Source organism: Dryas octopetala, chromosome 1 (genome assembly GCF_963921425.1).
Source record: "Dryas octopetala chromosome 1, drDryOcto1.1, whole genome shotgun sequence".
Lineage (NCBI taxonomy): Eukaryota > Viridiplantae > Streptophyta > Magnoliopsida > Rosales > Rosaceae > Dryas > Dryas octopetala.
The window spans coordinates 8,203,841-8,231,835 of NC_141366.1; the positions used below are offsets into that span (position 1 = coordinate 8,203,841).

General features: G+C 35.7%; 6 protein-coding genes across 8 annotated transcripts; 2 read left to right on the forward strand and 4 right to left on the reverse strand.

Annotated features, from left to right (window-relative positions):
• Positions 1 to 1,287: 1,287 nt before the first annotated feature.
• MUR4 (NAD(P)-binding Rossmann-fold superfamily protein) lies at positions 1,288 to 7,561 on the forward strand. Of its 3 annotated transcripts, none has more exons than XM_086253706.1 (11): positions 1,288 to 1,584; positions 2,377 to 2,527; positions 2,907 to 3,031; positions 3,526 to 3,639; positions 3,740 to 3,847; positions 3,941 to 4,032; positions 5,255 to 5,396; positions 5,497 to 5,591; positions 6,383 to 6,512; positions 6,708 to 6,852; positions 6,965 to 7,561. In XM_086253706.1, the coding sequence occupies exons 2-11, from the start codon at positions 2,467 to 2,469 to the stop codon at positions 7,201 to 7,203; spliced, it is 1,251 nt and encodes a 416-aa protein (XP_086109832.1). In that variant the 5' UTR covers positions 1,288 to 1,584; positions 2,377 to 2,466; the 3' UTR covers positions 7,204 to 7,561. The 3 variants fall into 3 exon arrangements, with proteins under 3 accessions (XP_086109832.1, XP_086109823.1, XP_086109840.1); XM_086253697.1 differs by having other exon boundaries at positions 1,289 to 1,467; XM_086253714.1 differs by lacking the exon at positions 1,288 to 1,584 and adding an exon at positions 1,622 to 1,773.
• A 725-nt stretch (positions 7,562 to 8,286) lies between these two features.
• On the reverse strand, positions 8,287 to 11,252 carry LOC147297313 (Coatomer epsilon subunit). The gene is made up of 6 exons (XM_086244503.1): positions 10,871 to 11,252; positions 10,610 to 10,761; positions 9,980 to 10,115; positions 9,735 to 9,890; positions 9,278 to 9,357; positions 8,287 to 8,600 (listed from the first exon to the last, which is right to left on the reverse strand). The coding sequence occupies exons 1-6, from the start codon at positions 11,132 to 11,134 to the stop codon at positions 8,507 to 8,509; spliced, it is 882 nt and encodes a 293-aa protein (XP_086100629.1). The 5' UTR covers positions 11,135 to 11,252; the 3' UTR covers positions 8,287 to 8,506.
• Positions 11,253 to 12,052: 800 nt separating this feature from the next.
• LOC147297314 (CASP-like protein 1B1) lies at positions 12,053 to 12,931 on the reverse strand. The gene is made up of 3 exons (XM_086229727.1): positions 12,699 to 12,931; positions 12,470 to 12,593; positions 12,053 to 12,363 (listed from the first exon to the last, which is right to left on the reverse strand). The coding sequence occupies exons 1-3, from the start codon at positions 12,929 to 12,931 to the stop codon at positions 12,145 to 12,147; spliced, it is 576 nt and encodes a 191-aa protein (XP_086085853.1). The 3' UTR covers positions 12,053 to 12,144.
• An 854-nt stretch (positions 12,932 to 13,785) lies between these two features.
• Positions 13,786 to 18,527, reverse strand: LSD1 (LSD1 zinc finger family protein). Its single transcript, XM_086252109.1, has 8 exons — positions 18,459 to 18,527; positions 18,297 to 18,370; positions 16,189 to 16,302; positions 15,415 to 15,525; positions 14,733 to 14,845; positions 14,463 to 14,543; positions 14,281 to 14,352; positions 13,786 to 14,088 (listed from the first exon to the last, which is right to left on the reverse strand). Exons 3-8 carry the CDS (start codon positions 16,298 to 16,300, stop codon positions 14,047 to 14,049), a joined length of 531 nt encoding a protein of 176 aa, XP_086108235.1. The 5' UTR covers positions 16,301 to 16,302; positions 18,297 to 18,370; positions 18,459 to 18,527; the 3' UTR covers positions 13,786 to 14,046.
• On the reverse strand, positions 16,524 to 18,515 carry LOC147297316 (Ubiquitin carboxyl-terminal hydrolase family protein). Its single transcript, XM_086252106.1, has 3 exons — positions 18,459 to 18,515; positions 18,297 to 18,370; positions 16,524 to 18,084 (listed from the first exon to the last, which is right to left on the reverse strand). The coding sequence occupies exon 3, from the start codon at positions 17,953 to 17,955 to the stop codon at positions 16,822 to 16,824; it is 1,134 nt and encodes a 377-aa protein (XP_086108232.1). The 5' UTR covers positions 17,956 to 18,084; positions 18,297 to 18,370; positions 18,459 to 18,515; the 3' UTR covers positions 16,524 to 16,821.
• Positions 18,528 to 21,414: 2,887 nt separating the features above from the next.
• Positions 21,415 to 27,659, forward strand: LOC147297317 (lysine-specific demethylase JMJ18-like). The gene is given in 13 exon segments (XM_086237113.1): positions 21,415 to 21,548; positions 22,080 to 22,124; positions 22,604 to 22,675; positions 22,763 to 22,840; positions 22,971 to 23,465; positions 23,568 to 23,792; positions 23,911 to 24,072; positions 24,373 to 24,741; positions 24,901 to 26,002; positions 26,117 to 26,220; positions 26,369 to 26,566; positions 27,042 to 27,389; positions 27,391 to 27,659. Coding segments are annotated over 12 exon segments (3,222 nt in total). The 5' UTR covers positions 21,415 to 21,548; positions 22,080 to 22,082; the 3' UTR covers positions 27,418 to 27,659.
• Positions 27,660 to 27,995: the final 336 nt, after the last annotated feature.

The window sequence follows — 27,995 nt, forward strand, 5'->3', positions numbered from 1 at the left end:
TTTTAATGTATTCAAGATTGAAAAAATTAAATGAATCACATATGTAGTTAATTGTATTTAAAAGTATTGTAATCGGTATATAATCACAAGTTAAGCTTAAGCAAATACAAATTATGAATGATTAAGAAGCGGGCGATGGAGAGCAAAGTGGAGTATATTATGATATTGCTTTTATTGACTCGTTCCTCGCCCAGCTCCCTCTTAATTCCTCTCTGAAAATAAATTGCAGAAAACATATACGAATATAGCATTAATGCATATGCAGGGAAGTTAATTAATACGATGAATGATCTCAAAGTGGAAACACACAAACTTGACAAGTGTAAAGTGGCTTACGTACTTTCCACATGCTCGCATGTGAATGCAAATTAAATTCATTCATATATTTGTGATTATTTTTTTTCTCGAAATGCATATAGTTGTGATTTTTGGAATGATTTCAATATAAACCATAAAAAAAAAAACGTTATTAATTTATTAATTTTCATATAATAAGTAGAGAAACGCTACTCACACTTTTTATAAAGTTTCTATACTTCTTCAAAGCAGTGTAAATAACAACATCATTAGAAAAATGTTATATGTGCTATTTTCAAAATGGCCTATAAAGTTTTATAAGCAGCACTTTTCTCATTAATATCTTATTTCTTCATATATAATTTCACCCATTTGACCAAAAAAATATATATAATTGCACCCATATTTGCAACAAAGTGATCAAGCATAATCCTATTTGTTTCAAGTGTTCCAACCTCCATGACCCCAAAATTGTCCTTTAGCAGAAAAGAAAACTCAAGTGGGCACAACAGTACCCTATACTTCCATTCATATTTATTATTTTCCAAAAAATTTGAGAGCAAAATATAAAACACACAATAATCAAACTCTTGAAAAAAAAAAATTCACCCAATGAAAGAAAAAGAGAGGACTTGATTTCTAAACAAAAAATCTTGAAAAAATAAAAAAAATACATGGTCCCACAAAAGTGGTGGGTCCAACAAGTTTATATAAAGGGAGGGAGGGACATGACATGGTGGCATGTAATTGGTGGGTGCATTTTGCATTTAGAAGGTAGACCACATTTGTCGGTCGAAAGACATTCAAGGGAAGCAGATTGGATACGGAGAGAGAGACTCTGAATGAATGAAACAATATTTGTAAAGTATTATAATGTTTTCTGTTTTGTTAATAAAAATATTTTTTAGTTTTTAATTTTAAAGAAACTCTAAAAAGAAAAGTCTGCGATATTTTGTTTCGTGCTCTTCTTTCTCTTTCTGTTCTGGCACAAACAAAACAAATAGCAATACGACTCAACTCAAACATGAACTCCCTGAGAAATCTCCGCCTATTAGGAGAATTACAAGCCTCTCCTTTTCTTTCTCTCTCTCTATTTTCAAACGCAAAGAAGGCCACAGGCCACAAAGACCTCAGCTTGAGAGACCCTCTTCCCCTTTTCCTCTGCCCATCGTACGTTTCCCTTCTCCCTTTCTCTCTCGTACGTTTCAGTCTTCGTGGGTTTTACTCAAATTGTGGTCAACTTGTTTGTTTTTTCTATTGGATTCATGCAACTCTAACTTTAAATTTGTGAGCTTTTTCTTCTCCTTGTCCTAAATTCCTAATTTTGCATCTGGGTCCGTTCAGTTTTGGTCCTATTTTCTCCGCATCAGGACCTATTAATGCTTTTGGCTTTTCCTTCAGTATTTTTTTGTTTATTGAAAGAAATTTGTTTTCTTTTTCCTTTTGCTAAAAGTTATTTTATCCCAATCTCTTGAGGTATGATCATCATAGAGCAAATGGGTTGTTCTTACTTTTTATGTTTAATGAATCAAATTTTGAGGTGTGTATTGCCGGTGCGTCTATTTAGATCTTAAAATTTTGAGTTGTTCTGTGGGGTTTGTTCTGGGTCTTCTTCATCTTGTTGGGTTTGTTTTTGATCAGCTATTTCAGATTCCTGATCAGTGGTCCTTCGACTCCTTCTAAGTTCGTCTTTTTCTTTATTTATTTTTCTCTGGGGAGACATGTTCTGACAACCAACCGATGTGCATGTTTATTCCGTATATATGAGAATGTATGTTGGGCTTGTTGAGATTTTTTTTTGAATACTTATATGGGTTAGTTCTTCCGGGTCTCTTTGGATCTTGAAATTCTGAATCCGTCTCTTTCTTCTGTTTTGAAATTTTAAGTTGAGTGGTGAAATTTCCAGGGCATCTATGTGTGGTGTCTTTCAGTTATAATTTTTTTTTTTTTTCATCTTTGGGATTATAACCTTTTTGTTTGTTTCTTTTTCTAGATAGGACTCAGTTATAACCACTTTTGAGTTCTAATAATTTTACCATGATTTTTGAATTTTGCTGTTGTGTTTGGTTTTCACTGCAGTTCATTACACCAAAAGCATATTCAAGAGGAGGTTATACTTGGTCGTTGACGTTGGGGCATAGGATTTGAATCCTTGAAGAGATTTTCCGAATGTTAAATTTTGGCAGGGCCAGAAATCAGGCAAGGTCCAGTAGATCCATGCCGCTTGGAGGTGCGATTTCCTTTGCGTTTGAATATCTAATCTATTCTGTCATGTGAATTCAATTATGTACATAGGTTCAAATGATTTTAGTATTTATATAGCTTTTCTGGGTGGCTTATAGTTTAAGCATTTCAATTTCACCATTCTGAAAGAATGAATTTTGGTATTGCTTTTTGTGAAAAGAAGCTTGTAAGGAGGTGGAGCTTGAATAAGAGCTGCTCAAACTATTTTGAATTGTTTTTATTATGTAGGTCTTTTTATTCAAAGAGTCTGCCAATTTATATGTTTGTTTTCCATTTTTTCTACTGCATTGTGTTCAATTAAGAATTTTCTGCTGGAATTTTCTGGAAGTTTGAGCGTGTGTATTGAACCCCTGATGTGCTTGTAGGCATGGATTATCCTGATCCCAAGAGGAAGAACAATTTTGTAGGAAAAATTCTTTTGGCTGCTGCCCTAACAGCATTATGCATTATCATGTTGAAACGATCCCCATCTTTCAATACCACAACAACGGTAACTCCTTGATCTTGTATATACTTCTTTTTGGCCTGGGATCCTGTATATACTTTAACACATGATTATTGTATTAGAGTGACTATCAGCTTAATGATCATTTTCAGAATGTTAGCTTAACATCTTATCATCTTATCATCTTTGCTTCTTTTGACATTATGAAAATCCAGTGTATTATCATATTGCATGTTGTCTATACCTGCTTCGGTGCAATTGAATTGTCTTTTGCAATTTCCTTGATGTTTGACTAGATCTCAGAGTGATATTGTATATTTCCTTATATTTCTTTCCCCCCCCCATTTCTATTTTCATTGTTGTGTACTTTGGATAACATATGAAAGCTTGGATACTAGCATCTTGTTGCTGTTGCATTTTCTTTTATAACATTTTGCAAGTTCTCTTTTCCTTTCATTTGTCTTCTATGAAATAAGGAAGTTCTATGAAATTTCAAATATCTAACTTTTTCTTACCATGTACAATTTATTTCCGTCCAGTTCTCCCTTCATGAATCAGGGGTAACTCATGTCCTAGTAACAGGAGGTGCTGGATTTATTGGTTCACATGCTGCATTACGACTTCTAAGGGATTCGTATCGTGTAACTATCGTGGTAGGTCTTTTTGGATATGTGGGAATCTTATTTTTACAACTATCTGCATCATGGTAATTCCTCTAGATCTCTATTGTCTAATAATTCTCCTTTTTGGCAGGATAACCTCTCACGGGGAAACCTAGGTGCAATCAAGGTTCTCCAAGAATTATATCCTGAACCTGGGAGGCTTCAGTTTATTTATGCTGACTTGGGGGATGCAAAATCCGTATCCTTGTGATGTCCTTTATTAGTATTGTTCAAATTATTTATGCAAATTAAAAGGGCTAAGTGTCAATGTAGCCTTAACTGAATATTCCAGGTGAACAAAATATTTTCAGAGAATGCATTTGATGCTGTGATGCATTTTGCAGCTGTTGCATATGTTGGCGAAAGCACTCTTGATCCACTTAAGTACTGTTCCTGAGCTTGATACTGGTTACTTTTACTTGTGTGATTTGTTTCACCTGTGGTAGTAAAAGTCAATGAGTTTTCACCAGAACTTTTTTTATTCAAGAAACTTCTGATTCTTTTCCTTATTAGTGCTATAAGGATAAGAATCCATGTATTTCATCCAAGGGTTCGGAACTTAGATAGCATTTCTTATGTGGGATGGGATTCGAGGAATCCCATACTCATTCCAAGGGTTTTTTTAGAAATCCATGGGATACAACATTGCCATTACAGTGTTTGGAAACGTTAGGATCAGAATGATGCTATCAAAGATATCAATGGTATTTTATATTTTGAAAGTATAAGTATAGAGTATAATTTCCGTTATCATTTATTATAAAACAAGGACATGAGAATGGGAAACCCACCTCCTCCTTTGGGAATTTTGGATACCCTTTTGTGGGTTTTGGATACCCATGGGAATGTGAAACCTACCCTTCCATTCCTATGTTTGCCCTCACCAAACACGGGAAATGAATCTTGTATCCATTCCCACAAAACAAATGCTACCTTGGGGTGATTTTGGGTGTTGACCTGGCAATTTATTATCTTGCTGTGAGAAAAGAGTAGTCTTGGGCTTCCTTTATCACGAGGCCCAAAAATGGGGTCTATAAAAGTTTCCAATGACGGAAAGACTGATTTTCTGGAATTTCTTAGAAGCATGCTTCTTTTACTTGTGTGCTCTGTAATCTATTTCACCTGAGGTAGTACAAGTCAATGATTTTTCAGTAGAACTTCTTTTATTCAAGAAATTATTGGATTTTTTTTCTTTTGCGGTAAGGATAAGAATACAAAAATTGCAGCTAAGGGTTACAGGGTGATGTTGGATGTTGACCTGGAAGTTTTATATATCCATGCTGCTCATTCTAGGCCACAAGAGGAGGCCTATAAAATTTTAAATGACAAAAAGACTGATTTTCTGGAGTTTGCGTGATTATGGAGAATTACTTGAACAGTTAGGGCTGCAACATATGTTTTTCTTAATTCAATTTTGCTCTCCTAAATAATATATAACTTTTTCCACATTAGAATTTTTAAAGGTTGCCACTTGTGCTGAATCATATCATCTTTGGTGTATTACTTGTTATATGTCTCCTTTATTATAAGCAATTCAATGGTGCATTTTCTGCTAAAAAACATTACATATAATTTTATTAATGATATTTTTTTACCTTTTGTACAGGTATTACCACAATATTACATCAAATACCTTGGTGTTATTAGAGTCAATGGCTGCACATGGTGTGAAGACATTGATATATTCTAGTACGTGTGCAACATATGGGGAACCTGAAAAGATGCCTATTACTGAAGAAACTGAACAGGTGGGAGTCCTAAACCTGGGTTTTTGTTCCAAGAAAGAAACTTGTTTAGTTGTTGACTTTGATGTTCTGGCTATAAATTCACATTATTGCATGAATTCAGGTCCCAATTAATCCATATGGAAAAGCTAAGAAGATGGCAGAAGATATTATCCTGGATTTCTCTAAGAATTCAGACATGGCAGTCATGATCCTAAGGTTGGTGTCCTAGTAAACACATTTTTACTAACCCTTTCACATTTTTTTAACTTGTTCTTACGTAGGTACCTTCCTGTAGTGACCTTGTTTTAGTAACTGCTTTGGCACAATTGGTTTAAGTTATTTTGATTTGTAAGTGAAACATGAATCCACATTACAATATTGTCGTCTTCAACTCTTCATAGCTTCAAGTTTTGCTTTTGCTCTAAATTAATGTGGTGGTTCAAACTTTGGTGCGCCTCTTGGGCTTTGGATGGGGATTTTGTAGAACTTTAGAACCTTTCCATGATTTTTGAGGGGTATGGCTTTAGTCCATGTTCTAAATTGGCTCTCTGCACAGCTAGTTTCTTTTACCTTTTTTCTGCTAATAAGCTAGTAAAATTCTTTTATTATTAATGCTGTTCATAGTAGCAAATTTGCCTTCAAATTTTGTTCGCAATTATATTTTTATTTTTTATCTATATTTCTTTGGGTTGAGGAAGGTCAGCAACTTGTCTCAGTTCCTGTATTATAAGCATAGAAAACATTTAAGTCCATGCCCATGTGATATTTTCTGTAAGGTTCTTCTTTGTCAAATTGAATATCAGTACTATCTGATAGGACCTTCATATGGTCTGTCTTATATCTAAAGTTGTATTATTGTGCTAGCCATTGGGCACGGAGGATAACAACCAAACTTTGCCTCCCAAACCATCCTTTAATATAAATTTTTTTCATAAACTAGTATAAACTAGAATAAATTGTCCTAACTGTCACAACGCTTTTTTTATTTTTATTTTGAAACCTTCCAGGTACTTCAATGTGATTGGATCGGATCCAGATGGCAGGTTAGGTGAAGCTCCTAGACCTGAACTTCGTGAGCATGGACGAATATCAGGTGCTTGTTTTGATGCAGCTCGTGGTATTATTCCTGGGCTAAAGGTATGTGTTTCTGTAATTAACTGATAAAAATCACCCGCTAAAAAAGAAAGCAGATGTTTCGGATTTTAAATAAAAATACTTATCATCATCGTCACACTAGTATGTTGGATGTTTTTATCTATTTTGATGATTTGACAGTTTACTCATTTCATCTTTTTCCATTGATCTCACACTATTAATTAATGTGCTTTGCAGGTTAGAGGAACAGACTATAAAACAGCTGATGGAACTTGCATAAGGGATTATATTGATGTCACTGATCTGGTTGATGCTCATGTGAAAGCTCTTGAGCATGCAAAGCCCAGTAAAGTGGGAATCTACAATGTTGGCACAGGAAAAGGTAGGGTAAATGGAATCAATATGATTTTAATTGCATTTCTTATTGTGCAAGAGATTTTGCAGTTATCACCAAAAATTTTTCTAAAGCTTTGTATATGGGTGTCTATTACCAGGTAGTTCAGTAAAGGAGTTTGTGGAGGCATGTAAGACGGCAACTGGGGTGGATATCAAAGTTGATTTCCTTCCCCGCCGACCTGGCGACTATGCTGAAGTTTATAGTGACCCAAGTAAGATCCGACTCGAACTCAACTGGACAGCACAACACAATCTTCAAGATAGTTTGCAGATTGCGTGGAGATGGCAAAAGTCACATCGTGATGGATATGGCACCCCTTTGGTGATGTATTCTTGAATGGAACCCCTTTGGTGATCTCTTCTTGAAATGGTCACAGCATTGCATAGCATGAAGATTGACTCACTCAATATCCCTTGCAATGTTGCTGAAGCCACACACGCTTGTTTAGCGCAGTAAGAAGCAGTGGCGAAGATGGTGGGGGAAATGGGGTCTACCGACCCCTATAGCTAATTTTTTATATTATATTTATTGATAATAAAGTTGATAAATTTAGTACAAATTTGGCTAAATTTTTTGTAATCTCGGATTGATGATTTTGAGTTCTCATCCCTTTTATCCATTTATAAAATTAAAAAAAAAAAAAAAAACAAAATTCTCATGTACCCATTTTTTTGGGCAATGATATCTTTATCCATTTAAAAATGTACATGGATTTTTTTGAAGTCACATATTTCACGGGCAATGCCACATCTAGTAAATCTGTTCACCAAATTCAATTCACTAAATGATATGACAAAATTTCATTTATTCTAGTTTGGATTCTTAGACCGTTGAAAAAAAAAAGGGTTTGGATTTACTATGGACATCATATGTATTACGACACATCATTTGATAACAAGAAATATCAGCGGATGAATTTGACTAAGGTCTCAATATATTTTTTTAAATTGGGGAGGGGGTTCGAATTTGAGAAATTTTCCAACAAAGTTAGTAGGAATAAATAACTAGTTGGTCAAATCAAACAACATTACTTATCTACCAAAAACAAGGCTTGTGATTTTGAATTGGCGAAATCCTTATAAATTCCAAGGTTACTGTTTGGGATATGGAACAATAAAACAGTGAATGCCCACAACATCTAATCAAATGTTAAACTCCAACTTTTAACCCCACCCCATAATTTGTTTTAGGCAAATAGTTATGTTTCAGTATGCATCTCTTTAATTACGATTCAAAGTTCAAAAGTATATAAATAAATGTTAGACCCACTCCTATCAATTTCTTACATGCAATCCATGGCAAATAAATGAATCACAAAACATACAAATGAAAAGTATTTTGTGAAAAAGCAGAAAGCGAGTGCCATTAAACACAAACTTGGAATACACATTGTTGAAATCATGCAGCCAAAACACATAATTGACATTTCTGAAAATTTTTAATATATGAAGTACCCTTGTCCAACAATGAGATTGAGAACAGATACCATTAAGGATTTGATTTGTGTCACCAAATACATCTTTTCAATTCAATTTATATATTATCAGCTTACAAACTCAAAACAAGACCCGTCACAAAAGGTGTTAAGGAGTATACAGAAGCACTAATCAGCTCTTGTGTAAAAACCACCCCTGAGATTTCAAGCGACTGATTGAACAGCTCTGTCAAAACTCTCTTCTGCAGCTGAGGCACGTTTGATGAGCACATGGTCTGGGTGCGCAAGTTTCAACTGGCTGAAAAAGAGTGACAATTCAATCATTCATTTAAAATATACAGTAGACCCTAAATCATATTTCCCCCATTTAAAATAAGGGGAATAAATAACATAATCCCAGTCCTGTTATGAAATAATAAAATTTATGGAATAAACATAAAAGAAATTTTGTGTTCTAATTGCATGACGCAGTAGTCTTTTTAGTTAAATCCTCACTACCAATTCTATGCTATCACTCCTTTTGGACAAAGACCTATAGTCATGACTCCCCAATCCCATCTGAAAATAGACCTGAAAATCATTTTCTGTTGAAAATTTGTAAACATATGCTATGAGCAGTAATAACATCTGCGAACTGTTCCAGAAGAAAAAAATCACTCTTGAGAGGCACTTTTGGACTTGGTTGCGGCGTAGGGCTCACCGGTGACCATTTACAGAAAGCACAGAATATATATATATATATATATATATAACTCAAAGGAAAAACCAGCAATATTTTTAATTGCTTTAGGTCTCACCGTCCCAGTAATCTAGCCATCCTGATTCACTACTGGCCTCCTTTTCCGTCTGTCAAAGTGACCTTATAGGTTTTGTGCGACCATTCCAAAAATTACGAATTTAACATTTCAACCTTTTTTTTTAAGTTTATTCTGTATTATATATTCCAAGAAGTAAAATTTGTGAAGTATTATTTACCTGAGGAAACGAGAAGGTGGTTTTCCAAGGTGAAGACAGCATACAACCAGGTTGGCTAAAGTTTCTGGATCCTTTGCATCCTGTGACAAAAGACCAAATGACTCTACATCACTCTAAAATTTTAAACAAACATGTGCAATCCAATGCCACTTTTACATAGTGGCCATATCTGAAAGCTCATACATTTAACACTACTAATCCCATGACTTGGGAGTTAATTGGAAAAGTAGATAATTCAAACAACAATGCAGAAAATGCACGCAAAATAGCTGGAGAACAAATTTATATCAAATCTAGAAAAATAGGAAGTGTGATAATAGGAAACAGATTTGAGTTGTTCGAAAATAAGGATGTAATCATGTAATTTTGTATACTATAACTTAGATTTTTGAAATTTGTGAAATTGACTGGATACAAAACTGTAGACACCTAATAATCGCTTTGTTGAGATACTTGCCTTGTTCAAGGCTTCAAGAAGCAGTGTTTCAGCTTCATCAAAGTTTCCCATGTGTATGCAGCAAACAGCCTTTCCATTCAGGATCAAACTTGTGGTCTGATACTTCTCAGAGAAATCTTGGAAGATGAGATATGCCTCCTGTATCTTGGAACCACCCTGATTTCAAAGAATGTGAAATTACAAACATGACTACATCTTGTCTGAAAGGGAAACTAAAAAGGTTAAAAAAAAAAAAAAAAAATTACCACTGCCAGATTTAACCATGCATTTGCAAATTGAGTTAGTGTGTGGTCCTCGTCAACCTGTTGCATGACCCTCAGCTGTCTCTCAGCATAATCTGACCTATGCATTTTAAGGAATATCTGGATATTCAATGCATTCCTGCAAAAGCATAAGCAGCATGTATTTGGCTTGAGAAAGTAACGAGATCATCAGCATTGATATTTCTGCTTTCCGCTTCAACACTAATATCATGTGACTACATGGTTATTGAATTAACAAGTAAATGCACAACTTTTCATCGACATTGTTATAGATTACAACAAAGAACACAGACTTTTCATTTATTGTTAATCATGCTAAAGAAATTAAAATGTGAAGCATTTCACATGCATCCCGTTTAGAGGTAGTGATAATGTAAAAAGCATTGTGATGAATCCCATTGAAGTGCCAAGAAGGTAGACACACTTGAACATGTTGGAAAAGGTCAAAATCATAATTCATATAAGCTTGAAAGCAAATCTAAGAGTGAATGTTTCCTTTTTAATTATAATGTTCAATCCAAAGAGGTAGCCAAACTCTACAGAGCCCCATGATCTTCAGTGTAATTAAAATATGAAAGGCCCAAGTGAAGTTAGCGTCAAAAGTAGACGTACAGTTCCATAGTGCCTCCAGCATTGGTGTGTTTGAGAGCTTCATTGTAGTCCTGTTCATGCATGAATACGGTCCCAGCAATCAGCCTCACAGTAGGGTTGTTTCCGATGGCCGGATCGGTCAACAACTCCTTCAGACTCGAGATCGCCGATTCCTGCACAATCCGATACCATTCATCACATATTCAATCCAATTCAATTGTCTAAGGCTGTGTTTGGCAATTCAAAACCATAGATCCATAGAGAAAGATTAATAGAGGGAACCTTGTAATCGGGGCCGGAGAGGTAGAGAGCGAGGAGCTTGACGGCCTGGAGAGGCGTGGCGGCGGAGGAGTCGATCTCATTGACGACGAGCTGGTAGCTGCCGAGGGCTATGTAGGAGCGGAAGACGAGGCAGTCACGCTCGACGACGTCGTCTTGGGAGAGATTGGGGAGTTCGCTGTTGTTAATGGCGGCCTGGTAGGCTCCCAAGTAGAAGTTGTTCCGAAGATTGAAGAGGTGGTCTGGTCCCGATACCACTGCTGCCATGGCGCTTGTGTTTTTAGTCTCTGATTGCTGAGGAGTTACAGATCTGAGAGAGAGAGAGAGAATGGAGGAGAACAGAGGCCAGAGGGCTTATTAGTCCTTATTTTTATTATAAATTTATGAAATTCATGATGCTTACACAAAGATCCAATGCCAAACTTGGCCCAACCCAAAACTAGCCCAATATGTGAGGGTGCTTATAAACATTTTTATTTTATTTTTATTATAGGTACTTGCTCAATATATTCACTTTTGTTTTCCAGGAAAAAATAAGAGTCCAGATGATTTAATTTAAATCAACAAGTTCTTATACCAATTCTATTAAAATTATCATTTACAATTCACGAATTGATAATGAAGAAAATTCTCACGACCCACTCTTTTATCGAGTACAAGATCTTAAGATAAACCTTAAATGCGTGCAATCATTTACAAACCACATGAATCAGATAAATTAGTCAATTTTTGTGGCCATAAAACTGAGTGTGTATATGTTTATGGTAAAAAAATACATTGAATAGTGTAACCCCCTAGATGTAGTACATGAATTTTCATTTTTTAAGAACTTTTCTTAGTTTATAGATTATGTCAATCCCTCTCTAAAGCAAAGTCATTCAGATTTCATAAATGAGCAGGTACCAATTCTAAATACATTTGCTCTCTTTGCTTTAAATAAAAATTTCTATTCACATGGATTTTTACTTAATTTAAGACCCAAAATTTGAAGACCTGATATCCAATTAATTCATCTTTTATTTTATTTTTTTTCCCTTAATCAGAGCAAATTGAGACCAATTCATAGAGAGGATGTTCTAGAGAAATATATGTTCAAGAGAATTAAGTAATTTTATAACAGTTCATGTCATGCTCTGTAGATACAGAGGTAGCCATCCCCATATGCTGAGTCTGGGGTTCTAAAATAACACCACAATACATTGAAGAGTAAACACACACAACACAAGCAATACATTTAGTACATGAAAAGGGAATGACTACAGCAACATCATATTGCTCTATTTTTTTTTCAGTAGTTTGACAATGGACAACACTGTGATAACCAGCAAGAGAAGGAGGCCGATATAGGAAGCAATGAGGGCACCCCCACCATGGTCACAGAACTTGTGGAACTTGTCACAGATTTTGTTCCACCTTGCGTGTGAGTTACCATTCTTCCCTAGCTGTGCCATGAAAGTTGCTGCACCATCTGCAGAAGATGCCAAGGCCACAATCATCTGCATACGATGGTTAATAATACAATTTAGTTGTCAGACTGTGAATCTGGATCATACGTACGTTCAAATAAGATGCTACCAATAAAAGAAATGTGAATTTTATTACCATGTCTAAAATGGCCACCATAACAAGGCGGAGGCCCTTGTCCTTGAACTTGTCTCCAAAGAAGTGCACTACTATCATAAACAAGTTATGAAGGCTGGCCATTCCATTAGCTATCACAAAGAACCTGTATGTATCATCATCAACCACGAAAATCAGCCCTCGAATTCTTTAATTTATGCTTGTTTAGGAGGAAGAAAGAAAATTATGAGAGTAGTGTGATGAGGCTTACACAAATGCTGGATTGTGTTGGAACTTGGCAGTGAGAGTGGCTGTTACTGACGTAGTCCCAACAGTGGCAACTACCAAGGATTTGGTTTCTTTGTTGAGTGCCATTACAACAGTTGCAGACACTGTGGCCAAAAATGCCACCACCCTCAGCAAGATTATAGTCCAATCCGTCGGCTTTGTCACGCCTACAAAAGCAGACCCATCCCCTGGTTTTTGTCCATTTTCTAGAGCCATGGAGACTGAGAGAGATAGAATTGAATATGTTGTTGCCGGATAGAGGGCTTATTATATAGTGTTTGAGGAGTGAGAATGGATCAACCAAAATCATCAGTTGTTGATTTTGAGTAGACTAAAAGTGCAACTCATAATAAGCCAAAAGTGGAGCATATATCTACTTTCTTTGAGTAGACTAACTATCCCCCAACTTTTGGTATACAAGTTGGTGTAGGTAGTTTGGAAAGCTTAATCTCATGCCTTTTGGTAACTTATGTGGTTGTCTAAGGAAGATGCTTATACTATAAAACTGCAATAAGGGGAAAAAGGCCTCCATGCTTGTGTCATGCTAAACTGTAGAGTCCATTGGACTAAAACTTGTAGCAACTTTATCAGTTTAATCTTGTTTCTGCACAAACACATTAGCAATTTCGATAATATTCAATCACGAGTTCTCTCAATGGCCAAAACAAATAAAAAAATGACGATTCTCTCTCCGTCAATTGGTTTCATAAAAAGATTTAGCGATTCACAAATTTCTATTTTAGACAAGTCTATACTATAGAACTTTCCTTCCATGGAAGCCGTTTTTGCTTTATTTGCACAATTTCATTATTGGGTGGGTAAAATCATTGGTTGAAAATACTTAGATCAAGCCTATTAGAGATAGGACAAGTGTTAACCAAAAAAAAATTGACATGCTCTACAGGGGCTGGCGCCATTATTCTAAAGAGGCTGAATTTTTTGTAGTTTACTTGCTGAGTAATCCCATTCTAATTTAATTGTCTGGTTGCAATTTTTTTGCAATAAATAAATTATATAAAAGTTGAATCGAGAATCAAGATACAAAATAATTGGATCAAAAAAACCCACTCTTAACAAAAAACAAAGCAATCTCGATCAATTAAATGCAAAAGAAAAATAAATCCATATTACACATAACCATAAAGGTCAAGTATATGGTGAGGTTTGGGTTATATGGTATTTGAATTAATTCACTAAGAATTCCAATTTCGAGAATCTCGTAATATTCATGAGAAGAATAGAAGGGACAAAATATTTTTACAAGTGACACATATACTCAACACAATGGGGTATATAAGGTAAGCTGATTTTTCCCTGAGAATCCCGATGTACTATTTTTTTCCGGTTGTGACACCAACGACAACATTGCTCACCTGTGAGATTAAGAATATTATCATCAGCAAATCTTTGTTTCCTCAAACAACATAAAGGGAATTTAAAGGGAAAGCAAAGGCAGATGAAAGGATGCATAATTTGAATCAATGTTTGTTTATTTGTTCTGTAAATATAACCAATACAAACCATAAACTAGAACAGAAAGTTTATGGTTCATTAAATCAACCTACCAATTTCCCACTTTCGTCAACAGACATAGGGTTCTCAACGACAACAGTCTGGCTCTGAGAATGAGGCATTGCCTGGAGGAAATACAAGGAAAACAAAACCAACAAGTTCATTAATCATTGAAGTCACAACCACAGAAGTGCTCTCATCTGGGAATATAAATAGTATAGTTTTAAGAACTTACTGCTGAAGTAGAGGGCATCATTCCAGAATTGGCTGTCCCATTAGGTCTGTGCACTGTAATTGGAACCCTCACATTGCTCATCTGCAAAATGTACAAAAATGCACGTGTGAGAGAGAGAGAGAGAGAGAGAGAGAGATGAGAGTGCTCTTATCTAGCACTGAAATTAAAGCATGATTTACACCATTTGTGATACACTCATAAGTCATATTAACTACAGATCATTGAGTAACAGTGATATGCCAAAGGTTCAAAAAATTTATATATACTTACACCAACATTAGTAACAAAGTGACAGACTGCACATTTAACTGAAGGAGCTCCATATGGATACATAAGCATTGTCCGGCAGTTCCCACAGTTGATGTGGGATACCTGATTGGATGCTTTTTCACAATAATAAAAACCCACAGGAAAGGATAAGTCAATAAACAAACTGAGGAAGTAAAACATTAATGCAATATAGAAGAAAATTAAGCTCAATCATAAAATATAGTAATACAAGATAAATAAAGAAGAATGAACCCAAAGTTAAAAATAAATATATTGGTTACTATCAATCTTCTAAAATCTTGTTGAATAACACCCAAGGCAAATTTCAGCATTTGGTTTCCGAAAGAACAGAAATCTGAAGCTTTGTTATTGATAGAAAATATTGCTGCCAAGTTCTAGAAGAAACATGAAGAAAAAATTAACTACATTGCTATAGAAAGGGAATTCTCCTTTATGATCTTTCATTTAATAAAATAATATGGAGATGAAAACAGTTATGTTTCAAAAATGACCTCTATTAATGTCCTCAGAAGGTAACCTCATGTTTACTTCTTTGGAAAACATTGCAAGAGTGAACAATTTCCTTTTCTTTCCTTTTTGTTTTTTTTTTTTTTTTTGGGGGGGGGGGCGAGATTGTAGATTGTCATGCTTCATATTATACACAAGAGAGCTCATAAAGTACCTGGCGCAAGATTCACTGTATGACAGCAGGAGCACCTCACACTTGTTGCCCCACGTGTATGCATTAACAGCGTCCTGCAACCCCCACAGATAAGTTGAGCCATTTCAGTACCTGCAAAATTATTGTACAAACTTTTTTAAATCCAAACTTATGACTCTCCAACAAAATTCTTCTAGTTTTAGATAAGAATCTATCAGTGTCTGGTTCCCTAATGATAATACACTACATATTTACCCTCCGATCTGACGTACATATTGCAGCTAATAAAAAAGTATGTTTCTGTGGGTGCTCCTACATATGATATTAATAGCTGACATGCTGCATATATGATCTATCCTCTCACTACAAGTGGCGTGTACCAGTGCAGCTACTAGGCTACTACCAAGACAATCAGTAAAGTCATTGCCCAAGGGACAACTATACCTTAAAAGTGCAACTCATAATCTGGACTGAAGTTCATCTTTAGCTATTAAATTTACAGTGTTTTTTTGTATTGACAACAAGGATAAGCAAAGAACTAATAGTAATACTTGGACAACCTAAGTTTTTTTCCCTTCAAGCAGATACAAATGTAAGTTCTTTGATCGAAGTTTTCATAAAAAACCAAACTGATTATGTTTAGTCTCCATTTTAGTTTACCTTGGATACAAAAAGACCTGGGACTTGATACCAATCACAAGCCAATCGTTTTAAGCTACCAAACTTCATAAACAGTAAACAAGAACAGACTTAACCAGTAGCAATTAAGACAAAGGATAAGGAAAAGAGACATACCAGGAGGGGGGACTGGGGTAATTACATTGCATAATGCACAGCAAACATTGGTAGCTCCTCTAGGATATAGAAGAATGCTCCTACATCCACTACACACAAGCTGGCTCTGCATAGCTGTATCGTTTAAATAAACACAATGAGGCTTTACCAACAGAATCAAATATAATTAGAGAAAATTATAGCACTCCACAACTTAAATCTTTATTATTAGGCTAATCTGCTACACATTGTTGCATACTGCATTCCATCATGAATTCTGAAAAAACTGAAATAAATTTTCGAAAAATAACCTGAACACTATTCCCAAATACAAACTAAAATAAAGATAGCTAAAATAAGTATGAAAGCATTATGACTACAAATAAACTTTCAGCAAACATCCTAGCATTTCTTTCAAGGCCACACAATAATACAATGAATTGCATAATTTCTTCAGCCAAATAAAAGTGAACCACCGACGTTGAAGGTCACGCTATAAGGAGATCAAAACCAAAGAATTTCTAGCTAGTAAAGCTTAAAGTTTATCAGGTTTACAGGAAGGAAAAACTAAAGTACTTAATCAGGGTTACAGGCTTCTCCATTGTGCTATTCCAGCAACTCAGCCTCCTTGCTGCTACCAATGTTCTTCAGCTTTCAGTCATCAGTAAACAAACCATGACGTCCCAAAACCACAAGATCCAGAAGCTTTCTCCTTGCACTATAAACTGGATTTGGGTGAATCAAGCACCCCCTCTCATAAGCTTCTCTCAAAAAAACAGTGTGTCTCTTTCCCTTGCTCGACAAATAAAATATCCCAGGGTGATCCAAGAACAAATCCCTTATATTCAAATCAAACCCAAACCATTTCCTGAAATGGCTGATTTTCTCGACTTCAACCATCTTCTCTACTGTCAAGCTTAAGAATTCGTGAACAATTGCAACTGCTCGTTTCTCCACAGCCATCACTCTGGCCTTAGACGACCTCTTCTTCTCTGGTACCTCATCATATGGTCCCACATATGGCAACCTCTGCCATTCCTTAACCTGGGCCCTAAAATTTTTTCTTAACCTCATCCCCGGAGGATACCCATGTTTAAAACTAAACTGAACTTCAGCTCTGTCAACACTATTATCCTCCTTGCAAAATTCCTCTACCCTCCAATTCTCAACAGATGCAGCAAACTTGTCAGAAATTACATCAACCAGTTTCAAGATATGAGTGTTGGGTTCATGAGCATCACATAGTTGAAAAACATTGAAGTTTTTGGATATTACAGAGTCCTCAAAATCATCAGGTAGCCCAAGTTCCCTGGAAACTTTAAAAATGGCGCGGAGTGGCAACATGTTGGAAGTAGACATCGATAGAAGCCGAATCAATCGATCAACAACAAGCGGCAATGAGGAATTAATAGCCTCTTCTTCTTCTTGTGTAATTTGAATAGCAGTGTCAGTTAATCTGCACAAGGTCTGAGACTTCATGGGGTCATGGTAAATGTGGAAAATGTGAGGGTATTTTCGGAGGAAGGCGACTGCACCACGATTGAGATGGAGCTTTTGGGAGAGCCTGGATAGAAAATCAAGGGACACCGCAGGGTTGATGGGGTTTGCAAGGATGAGATCTTGGACAGCAATGACTTTGATAAGGTTCTTGTACTTATCCATTAATTTCTCAAACGTGGGGTCTCTGGCTCTTGATGCTACATACTGGGATGAGGTTGTTTTCAATCGGACAGCCAAGAAATGATGGTGGGGCTGCTTCATTACCAATCTGGTAAATTGGGTTCCCATCTAAACTGACACAGATTATTCTATGTTTCAGACACAATCAGCCTCCTAGAATTTAGGTGTTAACTGAATCAGAAGCATGTCAACTCTTCACCAAATAAAAGCAAATCATCAGCAATGAACAAGCCCGTGCTATATAAGAAAATCAAAACCTAAATAAGTTCTGGCAGGTAAAATCTCAAAACCTAATGCCGAAGTCCATGGCAAAACATAGAGGAAAAACTACAATCATAATGATACATTGAAAAAACACAAAACATGCAGTAAGACGTAAGTCCCTAACACCATTAAAATCAATTTGGAAACACCATAAAGAACAAGAGTTTAATTAAATAACAAAATACCTGATTTCGTTTAAAAAGACTCGACCTTTGCGATCCCTCCCGCAGTTGGAACTGTATTCGATGCAATCGAATTGCTGCCACCAAACAAAGAGCTTCAATTATACCAGGTCAACGAAATAGAAATTTATGTATCAACAAAAAAAAAATCGTAGAAATTAACACCTGAAAGCGTGTGCCGAAGGTAAAATCCCAGACCAAAATATACAATTTGGGGGATTTTGGGAATTAGATCCGAAACGTGGAATTGGGTCAAAGCAAGAAACGGGTTTTCGAATTTTAAAGAGATGATAAGGAAATGTCTAAGGAAGAAAAGAAGAGGAAAACGAGTTTTGTCGTCGTTGAAATTCGTCAATTTGAGATATTGTTGTGTTGGGAAGCCGGGAGATATCGGATTTTTTCAACGAGGGAACCTCGTTTATATATTCTAAACAAAAAACAGCCTTTACAGTAGGAAATAGGATAGTAGAGGGGCCTAGAGGCTAGTCTGGCTAAAACCATCCCAAAGATTTTTCTCTCTGTTTTTGGGTCCCATAAGTGCCCGAGGATTTTGTTACAGGACAAAAGAAAATTAATAGGACAGCCTAGTGGATAGCAACAACTAACAAGGGTAAATTTGATGGAAAATGCTTCTTGTACCAAACTACCAACCAATAATTACTCACAACTCATCATCGGCCTTTTTTCGGTTACATTTGTACATGTATATCTAAATTTATATGGTTTCGATCTTTCATTTGTTTAATTATTTGTCTGATACAAATTTTAAATATTAAACATTTGTTATAACACTTATTTGCTAATTTTTGAATGACTTTTGACTCAATATCTCATTAGAAAATAATAACTTTTAAATGAGCTGATTTGAAGAATTGGATATGAAAAAAATTTATGGAAATTCAAAGTGTTTAGATGAATTTGATTGACATAAACTAGATATTCAATTTAGGATACAATTGTATCTTAGAATGAGTTATAGATTGCTTACTTGTGATTTTCAAGATGAAGAAAATGTAGGTCCTATTGTATAAATTAAATGAGTGAGCGTAAAATAATCTTAAGGAGTACTTTGAGACCTTTAAATTTAATACGAACTTTGGTGTTAGATAACTTGTGAATGAACTTAATTTATGAAATAAAATGAATTGAGGTGCGATTGCATTAAGTTTGATAGTTAAATTGCCTACGTTGCGAGGCCAATTCTGGGGAGAGTCAAGTGAGGCAACTGCCAAATTTCATAGACTTCTTATATATTGCTTAGACTCAAGTAATTTAAATAAATAAATAAATATCCAATCAAAAAATAAAAAATAGCATAATTCAAAGATGCTCACTTATAAGCAAGGAATAAAATTTCGAGTTTCAAGAAAATTTCCATGGAAATTTCGACGGAAATTTCGAAGATTTTTAAATTTCGACCAAAATTAGACGGAAATTGCTATCAAAATACGGAAATTTTGAATGAAACTTTACAATATGTTTATTTAACATATTATCTACTAAATTGATAAAAAATATTGAAGAAACCAAATTATATAGTAGGTTTTATGTGATATAAGATGAATATAATGCACTCTGGAGACAAATACTGTTAAATAAAATTAATACAATGAATAAATGAAATTAATATATTTTTTATACTCTATAATCTATACACTAAACCATATATACTTTATATACCCTATTACTCTTTATACTCTATAATATATACACTAAACTCTATATATTCTATATTCTTTAAAATATAGTATAAGATATTAGGGTTTATGCCATTTAAAGTATTTTTAATTATTTTTTATATAAAAATGTATTATAGTTTAAGATTTAAACATAACTAAACGAAACAAAAAAAAAACCAAACAAAACTCTAAATCATTTTTTTTCCTTCTAATTGCTCAAAGCCCCAAATCCCAATAAATCCTACACGGCTAAACCTTTTTTTTTTTTTTTTTTTCTTTCCTTCTTATCCTTCCCGTGACTTTCTTCTTTCCTCTCATTTATCTCTGTCCCAGCCACTGTGTTGCAAACTTGCAACTTGCATATATGATATATCTCTTCTCTCTCCTCCATCTCCATTCTCTGCGTCAATCCTTCTAGATATTCTCCCCATCTCTTCTCTCTTCTTTCTCTTTTCTCTCCTCCCTCCCCAATCACGCATTTAGTCGAAATTTTCCGAAATTTAGTCGAATCCATATTAAAATTTTAAAACCCCTAAAAAACGAAATTTTTGACGAAATTTCGCCGAAAACTTCAAAATTTAAACCCTTGATTATAAGCCATTTGGATTAGTCTAATGGTGAAGAGAAGTGAGATATTGGGTTAAAATTAAGATAGGTTAAGAATTTTAGATTTATTTCAATGTAACTAAAAAAGTCGAGGATAGATAGTCGATTTAAAATGGTGGTAAATTACTAGAATTATGTACAACACACTCAAATTTAATTTATTCTCTCCCTTTTGCGATCGGGCCAGCCTGGCCCATTTTAGGCACATATCCGAATTGCTGAAGGTTGGTTTGGTTTGACTGTGTTTTTTGATAGACTTGAAAACGCTGTAATTATCTACCAAACCAGTAATTATTGCACCGTTACATAATACATAGTACACACGCCAAAACGAAAGAGCATAATTATTGCACGTTTCACCCAATAAACCTCCCTATTTAATAATTCGCATTAAAAATTAAAAATCGAAATAAATAAAAGGAAAGGAAACAAAGTACAACTTGGAAATTCCGACGTACGATACAAATACTCGAACCGAAGGGGTTACGTTACGTGTAGAGAGCACTCGTGTGTGTTGTTACATGTGTTGAGGGCCCCACTTGAGATGTGCGGTTGGTTAGACTTGGAGTGTTGGACTCACCGCTTTCTGTTTCTGTTAATACTGCGTGCGTTTGAGCAGGTTGACCCTCTCTCTCTCTCTCTCTCTCTCTCTCTCTCTCCCTCTAAATATTTGTTCCATAAAATACATAATAAAATGAGAAAATTGAAAAAAACAATTAATTAATTTTGTTTTCCTTTTAGTATTAGATCCAAAATCCTCGTTCAAGCATGATTCTTTACTCCACCTCCTTTTGTTTTGTTTTCTTACTATTATTATGCAAAATAAATATCTAAAATACGAAGATTTTATTTCGAATATAAAATAATTTGGTATTGGAAGAGAGGGAGAGGCAGAGGGTTGCAGACAAATATACATATTTTGCCTACACATCAAGTCATCACCCTACCTGGAATCTTAGACGTTCTCAAGGTACCCTTTTTGAATTTTTAATCTATTTTTCTATATTATTTTAATTCTGGAATGTGTTTTGGGTTTTTGTCTGCTTTCATCCTCATTGTTGTAGACTATTCAATTTTTTTCTTCACTTTATTAATCTTTCTAAATTATTTTTTTTTTTTTTGGGTTTACCAAGTCAATTCTTTTGCTTTAATAGGAAAAAAAACTGAATATGATGGAATTTTTAGGCGTGTAGAATATATTTTACCAAAATTGTAAGAAATTGGGCATGGTTAGATACATGCAATTGAATTTGAAGTTATTGGGTTTTTGTTTTATTTTGTTCTGATTCAGAAAGTAGATAGAAATTGTTTCTGGTGAATGCCTTTGTTGCTCTGGGGAATTAGGCATACGTAAATTGTGTTCTTTGGTTAAGCTGGTTTGGTTATCAGAAGTAGGAAAATTGTTTTGATTGATTGGGTAGTTATTGGATTTGGATAGGTCAGTATAAGGTTTTTCTTCTGCAAATATTGTTGGTTAATCAGGTTCTCATTATTTTTTCAGTCAATGGAACAGTTGAATTTAGCAGCAGAATCTCAGCCAAAAGAGGTTGGGTTTCTAATCCCTTCCGTTGTAAATTTGTAATTTGTCTATTTATGCCATATATCCATGGTGGATACCACTCATAGGTATTAATATGTTATATTTTTTCTCATATTTTCAAAACCATCTGTATCATTGACCTGCAAGAAATAGCAGATCTGTGTTATCTGTTTCTTACCTATTGTAAAAGCTATACAGTATATGTTTAACTATACATGGGGTCTTGTGTGTTTCTGTAATTTCTGTTATTTATTGTGTTGTATTTTTATGCCCTTTTCTTGGCTATTCATTTTTGTTAAATGTGCTTGTTTACAGCTGAATGCCTAGTCTAGGAAGAGAAATTTAAAATGTAAATGATTCAAAATAGATATTTCGAAGGATCATTCATACTACAATGTATTTGTCTTAACTGGATGCCTAGGTCTGTCAAAGAAACTTAACTTGAAGCCATTAAGTATTTTATTCTTACAGAAAATGCTTTTCAGGATCATCCTTCTAAGAACAACCAGAGAAGTGATAACACACTTGAGTGCTCTGGCAGTCCTCGAAGTCAAAAGGTACACAGCACTTTTACATTATCCTTTGCTTTTCTCCTGCCGCCTCATGATTCTTTTATAACTGATTTCGTTATTGGCCTTTTCCAGATGTCAGCTAGATGGGATCTGCATGAAGCATGCAGGCCTGTCATTGATGAAGCACCTGTATTTTATCCAACTGTTGAGGTATTAATTCATTTTCTATTTTTTGATGGTAGCATTGCTTTGATTAGTATCTTTCATGGTAGCATTTTTGTATCATTGGACTCATGGTATTTCCTTAAATATTCAATTATGTGTTGCTTTTGTCTGTTAGGAGTTTGAAGATACACTTGGTTACATAGCAAAGATACGCCCAAAGGCTGAATCTTATGGTATATGTCGGATTGTCCCTCCACCTTCCTGGATCCCTCCCTGCCCTCTAAAGGAGAAAGACATGTGGGAACATGCTAAATTTTCTACACGCATTCAGCAAGTTGACTTGCTTCAAAATAGAGAGTCCATGAGAAAGAAAAGTAGAGGTCGGAAGCGAAAACGAAGGAGGCACTCAAGAATGGGAACCAGAAGACGTTCAGAAACTAATGTTGCTTCTGATACTGAGGAGAAGTTTGGGTTTCATTCAGGATCTGACTTTACACTTGAAGAGTTTCAGAGATATGCCTATACTTTCAAGGAGAGTTACTTTGGAAAAAATGATGCTAAGGAGGGTTCAAATTCTGGTGGAACTAAAGTCAAAAGATGGGAACCCTCAGTGGAAGAAATTGAAGGTGAATACTGGCGAATAGTTGAGCAACCAACGGATGAGGTTGAGGTATGGAACTATGGTTTTTGAATACCTTTAATTGACTCTTTGATTGTGGTATGCACACTTATGATTGTAAATGGTGGATGCCGTTCTCTGTTCATATTTCAGGTTTACTATGGAGCTGACTTGGAAACAGGAGTATTTGGAAGTGGCTTTCCTAAGACATCGTCCATGGTAACTGAAAGTGATTCAGATCAGTATGCAATGTCAGGTTGGAATCTAAATAACTTCCCGCGCCTGGCGGGTTCGGTACTATGTTTTGAAGCAAGCGATATCTCAGGAGTTCTAGTCCCATGGCTCTATGTTGGGATGTGCTTTTCTTCATTTTGTTGGGTATGTCATGTCACCGTGATGATTGAAACACAGCCCTCCAATCTTGTTCTTTCTTGTGTGTAATATTTGGGTTTACTTGTTATATTTATTTGCTCTATTTTGTTGTTGTTTGTAACAGCATGTTGAGGACCACCACCTCTATTCCCTAAATTATCTACACTGGGGTGACCCAAAAGTTTGGTATGGAGTGCCTGGAAGCCAGGCTTCTGCTTTGGAACATGCAATGAGAAAGCATTTGCCTGATTTGTTTGAGGAACAACCTGATTTACTCAATGAACTGGTAATAAGAAGATTCTCGTTCCACATAGTTTTAGTTTTATTCAATCTAATTATTGTGATCGTTTTTTGATTTTTTTTTCACACTTACCAAACAATGAAATAAATGTTTAATTTTAGTTTTCTTCACTTTGGTTATCAATATGTATTTGTAATAAATGAGTGACAATATTAGTTAATGCACCTTTCTAAGCATTAGATCAATTTTGATCACTTCCCTGCACATGTCTGTCCATGTCATTGGGCCTCTGGGTGCCTATGTTTCGATTTTGATCACTAAGATTGTGATTATATCCTTGGTCAGGTCACTCAGCTATCTCCTTCAGTTTTAAAGTCTGAAGGTGTACCTGTGCATCGAGCCGTCCAACATTCTGGGGAGTTTGTTCTTACCTTTCCTAGGGCATACCACTCTGGATTTAATTGTGGCTTCAACTGTGCTGAGGCAGTGAATGTGGCCCCTGTTGATTGGTTAGAACATGGGCAAAACGCGGTTGAGCTCTACAGTGACCAGTGTCGCAAGACATCAATTTCGCATGACAAATTGTTATTGGGATCAGCTCAGGAAGCCATACAGGCCCTTTGGGAACTATCAGTTCTCGGAAAGAGAACTACAAGAAATATGAGCTGGAAAAGTGTTTGTGGCAAAGATGGTGTGCTCACCAAAGCAGTTAAGGTAAATCTCTCTCTCTCTCTCACACAGACGCACACACACACACACACACCCTCCCTTCCTCCCTCTCCCCTTTCTACCATATAGCATACAAAAATAGCTACATGAATTAAGGCATGCTTGTCCTCTTATGCATGTTTTGTATATTTTTTACTTCCACAGACACGAGTTCGGATGGAGGAGGAAAGACTAGACCGTCTTCCAATTTGTTGGAAGGTGCAAAAGATGGAAAGAGACTTTGATTTGAACAATGAGAGAGAATGCTTTTCTTGCTTCTATGACTTACACTTATCTGCTGCCAGCTGCAAGTGCTCTCCAGACCGATTCTCATGTCTCAAACATGCAAAGATTTTTTGTTCATGTGAAATCAATCATAGATATGTCCTTGTCCGCCACGGTATTGATGAATTAAATATGCTGGTTGAAGCATTGGAAGGGAGATTAGATGCCATAAAAGTATGGGCGTCAGAGGCCCCTGGAGTAGTTTCTATTGACAATACTGATGTGGGTGCTGCTAAGCTGGATCCAGAAAGTGGCATGTATGGAATCAAGTCTTGTGATCCAAGGGAAACTTCATCTGGTTGCCCGGTTCCAGAAGAGAAGGTGAGCATAAATACATCTTGCAGTTCGTCTAGTCATGTTTCTTCTGCAGTAGTACAGTCAGGGTCACAGCATGGAGCTTTTAGTTTAAGTGCGTCCCACATCACTATGGATAGTCATAACAACAATGAAACTGTGATCATGAATGATGAAGCAAAGTTGGGGCATGAACGCTATTTTGATTTGAATCTTAATTATATGTCTGACGAACATGAAAGCAGGATGATGAACATATCTGATGACTGTGATAACAAGGCTGTTACAATTGAAGAGGAGACATCCACATCCGTGTCTAATCAAGAGAAAGTTTGTAGTTTAGATGTAGCCAGAGACCCAGATATGATGAAAGTTGATAGTGACTGTAATTTAGCTGTCTTGGAAGTTCTCAACAATGAGTACCCTGCGTGTTCAAGAGACGTCAGGAATAATTGTGTGTTTGATGGAAATAAGTTATTCGGTGTTGATCTTTTCTTACCCCAGCCTTCTTCAAATGTACCATCAATAAAAACTGAAATTGTCAACACCTCAGGTGTAAAAATATCTGTGACTGACCAAAGCTATCAATTACAATTGGAAAAGTTGAATCCTTCTGTTGAGCCTATAAATTTTGGTTCTGTCGTGTCTGGAATGTTGTGGTGCAGCAAGCAGGCCATATATCCAAAAGGTATGCTGGCTGCAGTGTGATGCTTGCTTGGATTCTAAATTTTTCTTTTCCTTTTCTTTTTTTTGTGTGGTTCCTTCTAATGTCTTTCCTATTAATAATGGTTATGTTTTGCAGGGTTTAGAAGCCGAGCTAAGTTCTATAGTGTGCTTGACCCAACAAAAATTTGTAGCTATATATCTGAAGTTCTTGATGCTGGACTTCTTGGGCCTCTATTTAAGGTTTGTTTCTCTCATTCCCTAAAAAAAGAAGGGGGGGGGGGGGGGGTGGGGGGGATTAAACACCATTATACTTCTATAAAAGGCTTTATAAATCGTTCATTTTCTTTCGCTTGTGCATTTTTCAATGATTTTGTGTCATGAATTTCAGGTTATATTGGAAGAATGCCCAGGTGAGACTTTTGCAAATGTATCACCAGAGAAGTGCTGGGAAATGGTACTACAGAGACTAAACCAAGAAATAAATAGACGGAATAGTCTAGGGGAAAATAGACTGCCCCTTTTGCAGCCCTTTCAGACCATTAATGGGCTTGAAATGTTTGGATTTCTATCCCAACCTATAATTCAGGTACAGCCACTGTTTTCCCTGTAGCAGGTAGGAGATATGTGGCTCTATGTCATTAGTTCCAATGTTTGCATAAGAAAATAAATTATAGATCTTAAATCTCTCTTGATCATGTGATAGACAGTAGAAAATGCATTGGAAAAATATAGATGCCTGAGCTGTAATTTTGAAGGCATCTCTGTTCTTGCTTTATTTCAAAACTAAAAACTTTTGAAACAGTGTTTTGGAGTTCTACTTTTCTATGGGGTAGAGTTGAGGAGGCATCTCTGTTGTTGTATATAATTTTCATATCTATCACATACTTTGGAAAATTTGAAACCATCTTCTTATGGACATTAACCTTGTGGGGTGGTGCTGGACAGGCAATTGCATGCGCAGAAATACAGATATCTGTTTTAATTTTATTTTGGTCCCCTGCATTTGATATTTGTCACAATGAAATTAATCATGTATCTCGCTTTGATTATATTCCTCCCAGGCTATTGAGGCCCTTGATCCCGACCATCAATGCGTGGAGTACTGGAATCACAGGCTTACGGTAACCCCTTCGATGCTTGGCAGTGTTAGTGAAATCAAGCAGCATTCGACTGAATCAAGTTGCTCTCTAGGAGAAATGAAGACAAAAGTTTTTGGTATAAATTTGACAAAGCAGGAACAGGAGGATGGCCCATCTGTGGGAGGTCATCATTCAATTGAGGAAGAGATGCAGTTACTAAGAAGACTTTTGAAGAAGGCAAATTCTGAAGAGTTGAGGACACTGCATAGAATATTATGCAGTGAGTCACAAAGTGCGAAATCAAGAGTGGCATTCACAGCAATGATTGTAAGAGATCCAGAAAAATGTAGATAAATAAGGAAAAGTAGTAGGTCCCCCATCATTCTTTCTCATTCAAGGTAGCTTCTTATATTATTTAGTGATTCATTAGGCCTATTCTTTGATCAAAAGGTTCATAAAAAGGGAAAGAGGGAGTCTGGGTCTTGAGTTGGGCACCAATTATTTGCAATGTGGCTACTCATGAACTGGATCTAGAAATTCTGGGTTTTGATTTTATGAGGCCAATGCCTTCAATCAGTCACAGATATAAGTCTTTGTTCATTAGAAATTTCTGCTAACCTCCTAACTTTATTTTCCTTTACCTAGATGTCATTAATCATGAAAAGAAAAATAAGGGTATACAATGGAAGGTGCTCGTTCAAATTCATCAAATAATGGTTATACAACTTATACTTGTAAGTAAGCAACTATAGTGCATATGCAACCAGTTTTTTGTTGAATGAATGTTGTTTGCATATACAACAGAATAGTACATGAAGTTCCTTCGCATACAGCAGCTGTAATTACATAAATTTATCCAACAGAAAGTCAACAACAACAGAATATATAGCAACAAGACAAACAAGCACAAATTAAACAGGGTATTTCCTGTCCAAC

What these genes read in the sequence shown, in the direction of transcription:
- MUR4 (XM_086253706.1), top strand. Translation starts at nt 2,467, where the DNA reads ATGTTAAATTTTGGCAGGGCCAGAAATCAGGCAAGGTCCAGTAGATCC. An exon ending in ACTTGGGGGATGCAAAATCC is followed by an intron (nt 3,848 to 3,940) that starts GTATCCTTGTGA and finishes TGAATATTCCAG; the next exon opens with GTGAACAAAATATTTTCAGA. An exon ending in GTATTATTCCTGGGCTAAAG is followed by an intron (nt 6,513 to 6,707) that starts GTATGTGTTTCT and finishes TGTGCTTTGCAG; the next exon opens with GTTAGAGGAACAGACTATAA.
- LOC147297313 (XM_086244503.1), bottom strand. Translation starts at nt 11,134, where the DNA reads ATGGCAGCAGTGGTATCGGGACCAGACCACCTCTTCAATCTTCGGAAC. An exon ending in GCTGGAGGCACTATGGAACT is followed by an intron (nt 10,116 to 10,609) that starts GTACGTCTACTT and finishes ATGCTTTTGCAG; the next exon opens with GAATGCATTGAATATCCAGA. An exon ending in CATGGTTAAATCTGGCAGTG is followed by an intron (nt 9,891 to 9,979) that starts GTAATTTTTTTT and finishes CTTTGAAATCAG; the next exon opens with GGTGGTTCCAAGATACAGGA.
- LOC147297314 (XM_086229727.1), bottom strand. Translation starts at nt 12,931, where the DNA reads ATGGCTCTAGAAAATGGACAAAAACCAGGGGATGGGTCTGCTTTTGTA. An exon ending in CAACACAATCCAGCATTTGT is followed by an intron (nt 12,594 to 12,698) that starts GTAAGCCTCATC and finishes TGATACATACAG; the next exon opens with GTTCTTTGTGATAGCTAATG. An exon ending in TGGTGGCCATTTTAGACATG is followed by an intron (nt 12,364 to 12,469) that starts GTAATAAAATTC and finishes CATCGTATGCAG; the next exon opens with ATGATTGTGGCCTTGGCATC.
- LSD1 (XM_086252109.1), bottom strand. Translation starts at nt 16,300, where the DNA reads ATGCAGAGCCAGCTTGTGTGTAGTGGATGTAGGAGCATTCTTCTATAT. An exon ending in TACCCCAGTCCCCCCTCCTG is followed by an intron (nt 15,526 to 16,188) that starts GTATGTCTCTTT and finishes ATAATTTTGCAG; the next exon opens with GTACTGAAATGGCTCAACTT. An exon ending in TACAGTGAATCTTGCGCCAG is followed by an intron (nt 14,846 to 15,414) that starts GTACTTTATGAG and finishes ATTGTGAAAAAG; the next exon opens with CATCCAATCAGGTATCCCAC.
- LOC147297316 (XM_086252106.1), bottom strand. Translation starts at nt 17,955, where the DNA reads ATGGGAACCCAATTTACCAGATTGGTAATGAAGCAGCCCCACCATCAT.